Source organism: Trachymyrmex septentrionalis, unplaced genomic scaffold, assembly GCF_001594115.1.
Source record: "Trachymyrmex septentrionalis isolate Tsep2-gDNA-1 unplaced genomic scaffold, Tsep1.0 scaffold13, whole genome shotgun sequence".
In the NCBI taxonomy this organism is placed as follows: domain Eukaryota; kingdom Metazoa; phylum Arthropoda; class Insecta; order Hymenoptera; family Formicidae; genus Trachymyrmex; species Trachymyrmex septentrionalis.
The window spans coordinates 3,684,748-3,687,449 of record NW_017304438.1 but is presented as its reverse complement, the minus strand read 5'-3'; the positions used below and the strand labels follow the sequence as shown (position 1 = coordinate 3,687,449).

At 29.5% G+C, this 2,702-nt stretch overlaps 1 protein-coding gene across 2 annotated transcripts in view; it reads right to left on the bottom strand.

The window, feature by feature from the left end:
* Nucleotides 1-432: 432 nt before the first annotated feature.
* Nucleotides 433-2,702, bottom strand: part of LOC108756767 (acyl-CoA Delta(11) desaturase-like) — a 23,315-nt gene continuing 21,045 nt past the window's right edge. For both annotated transcript variants that reach the window (XM_018500803.1, XM_018500804.1), the window contains exons 4-6: nucleotides 2,486-2,691; nucleotides 1,149-1,334; nucleotides 433-1,005 (exon numbers count right to left, since the gene is read on the bottom strand). In XM_018500803.1, the coding sequence (XP_018356305.1) occupies nucleotides 690-1,005; nucleotides 1,149-1,334; nucleotides 2,486-2,691 (708 nt within the window). In that variant the 3' untranslated portion in view covers nucleotides 433-689. The remainder of the gene's footprint in view (nucleotides 1,006-1,148; nucleotides 1,335-2,485; nucleotides 2,692-2,702) is intronic.

Sequence of the window (2,702 nt, the reverse complement as noted above, 5' to 3'; positions counted from 1 at the left end):
TATATATATAACACCTATAAATAACGATAACATACAAATTATACGAAAAATAATAATACGTATATTAAATAGTAACTTTCCTTGTTTTTCTCATTTAGTGACTTCCTTTAATTACCAAACAATGGATTCTCGATTATGCGAAGTTGTATATTATCGTTTCTTTGCCATTTTATACTGTCACGGTAAATATTTACTATTATTTTACAGCAACAAACAATCCCATACAGCACCAAATTTCTAAAAACGTTTACACGTTGACATTAGAACATTTTAAGACTGTACAATACATTCTTAGAACGTTTATATAATGTCGTTCTATTAATGTCGTATGCTGTCTGGGATGCTGACAAAGCCTATAAATATAAAAATAAATAAATGACCAATGTATATATATTAATTCTACAATAAATTTTATGACGAATTCATGTCATAAATAAAATAGTTTATTTAATTATTGTTTGCTATAATCACCAACTGTACTTTATCGACTATCTATTAAAATATCTCTTTAATCCAATAACTATTACATTAAACATTTCCCAATGGTATATACTGTATATGGCAATCTGAAATTATACAGAATCTCAAATCCCTATATTATTTTAACTCAAATCTTTGCATATGATCCACGTATGACATATTATATAGGAAATGCTTCTCCTCAAAATATTTTTTCAAGTTATTCAGTCTCACAGCTCGTGATTGTCCATGATATCTAATTCTTCTAGATCTTCTTTCGAGATGTCAACATCACCGTAACCCCAGACGTGACTTCCATCGCCACATCGGTGTGCTCTACGACGGATCATACGTGGTGAGACATACTTCCGATCGTAGGCCCACCCGATCCGTGCAAATGCATCAATAAAGGCGGTAGTAAGATTAAACGGATAGTCGCCTAGCTCACCGGTCTTATAATCCCATGGGAACACATGATGATAATTGTGATATCCCTCACCAAGCGCCGCGATTGATACCGCAATGTTCTCCACTGGAGAAATTTTTCTATAAGCAAATAATCACATTGTATTTCAAAGACTGATATTTAGATAAAATGTCATGTAAAAAATTCATCGAATTAAATAGTTGCTTTTTTTCGATTGTCTCATCAGCGACAATCTTCAATACATTCATGATTTAATACGTACTTATCATAAGGTTTCTGCCCCCACATGTGTGCCACGCTATTGACAGAGAAGGCTATGTTTAAATTGATGCAGAAGCGAAAATTGAAGTTCACCCAAAACGATATCCATAGTGATTCCGACCAGAAGTAGCAAGGAATTCCCACTGGTAGTGCGATGGTTAAAAGTGCAAATAGAGGTATATATAACCTATATGGAAATTGATATAAAATTAATTATGTCACAAAAAAAATGACACATAAATTTCTGAATATATATAAAATAACAATAAGGATGTCTTGATATATATTTTATTTTACTTATATGTATATTAGTATATATTTTTTGTAATATTAACAAGAAACAGTCTTAGTATGTACATGCCAATTTTGATAAAATCTTTATTACTAAAAACACTTGCAAAATGATAAATAAAGATATCTATTTTAATCAATATTTAATATAAAAAATTAAAATTTTCCTAGAGAACTAAAAATCGGAAAAATTACAATGTCCAACATTATTTTGAAACTTTTTGTGAATAATTATTTTCAATTTATTTTTGCCTGCTAAATACAAATTTACTGTTCAAATTTGGCTATCACATTGAAAAGAATGGTGCTAAAATAAAAAAAAAAGATTTGGAAGGTTTTATGTTGTAGCATTAACAGCAAATTTTTTTCTAAATTTTATTAATGCCTTGCCGTAGTATATCAGTTTTAGCTTTAAAATGCATTTTAAAATATAATATGGCAGAAAGATAATAATCTTTTTTATTTTAAGATTATAATCTTCCTGTCATATTGTACCTTGCCAATTTCCTATTGCATCTTTATTTAATATGATTTGATTTAAAAAAGAATTTTTTGTTTTTAAATGGTTATATTTCGAAAACGAAGAATCATATCAACATAAAATAAGATGCATTTTAAAGCTAAAAATTAATACTTTAAGTAAAAAAATTTATATTGCTGATGTTACAATGTCTAAAAAAATCTCCAAAATCTTTAAGTTTTTAACCTCTTCAATATCATTTTTTTTTTCGAAGCCGTAACATGATAAGTAATTTGAATAATAGATTCAGTAGGCAAAAATATATCAGAAACTATTCACACGTGTAAAGTGGTATTTGATAGCGTATTTTTCTCATGTTTTTTAAAAATAATTTTCAGTTTTCTCTAAACATTTCAATTTTTTCTAAATATTAATGATTGTCGATGAAATGGATATGGTGGCTCATCATTTTGCAAGTACTTCAGCAATAAAAGTTTCAAATCAACGTGTATATAACATACATATTGGGTAATATTCCTTGTAAGAAAAAACGAATGATGTAATGAATATTATTATAAGTCTTTTGCCTTTTTTGCCACATAACTATGGGATCCGCTTCTAGATCGCTCACATCAGCCGCTTTGCGTTTGGCGACGACGTCTGGATGGGGTGTCGTAAAAAGCCACCCTACATGAGCGAAAAAGAAACCTCTTCTCGCATCATGCGGATCTGCATCGGTTTCACTATATTTATGATGTACCCTATGATCCAACGCCCATGTGTACACATCTTTCTGCACAAAAA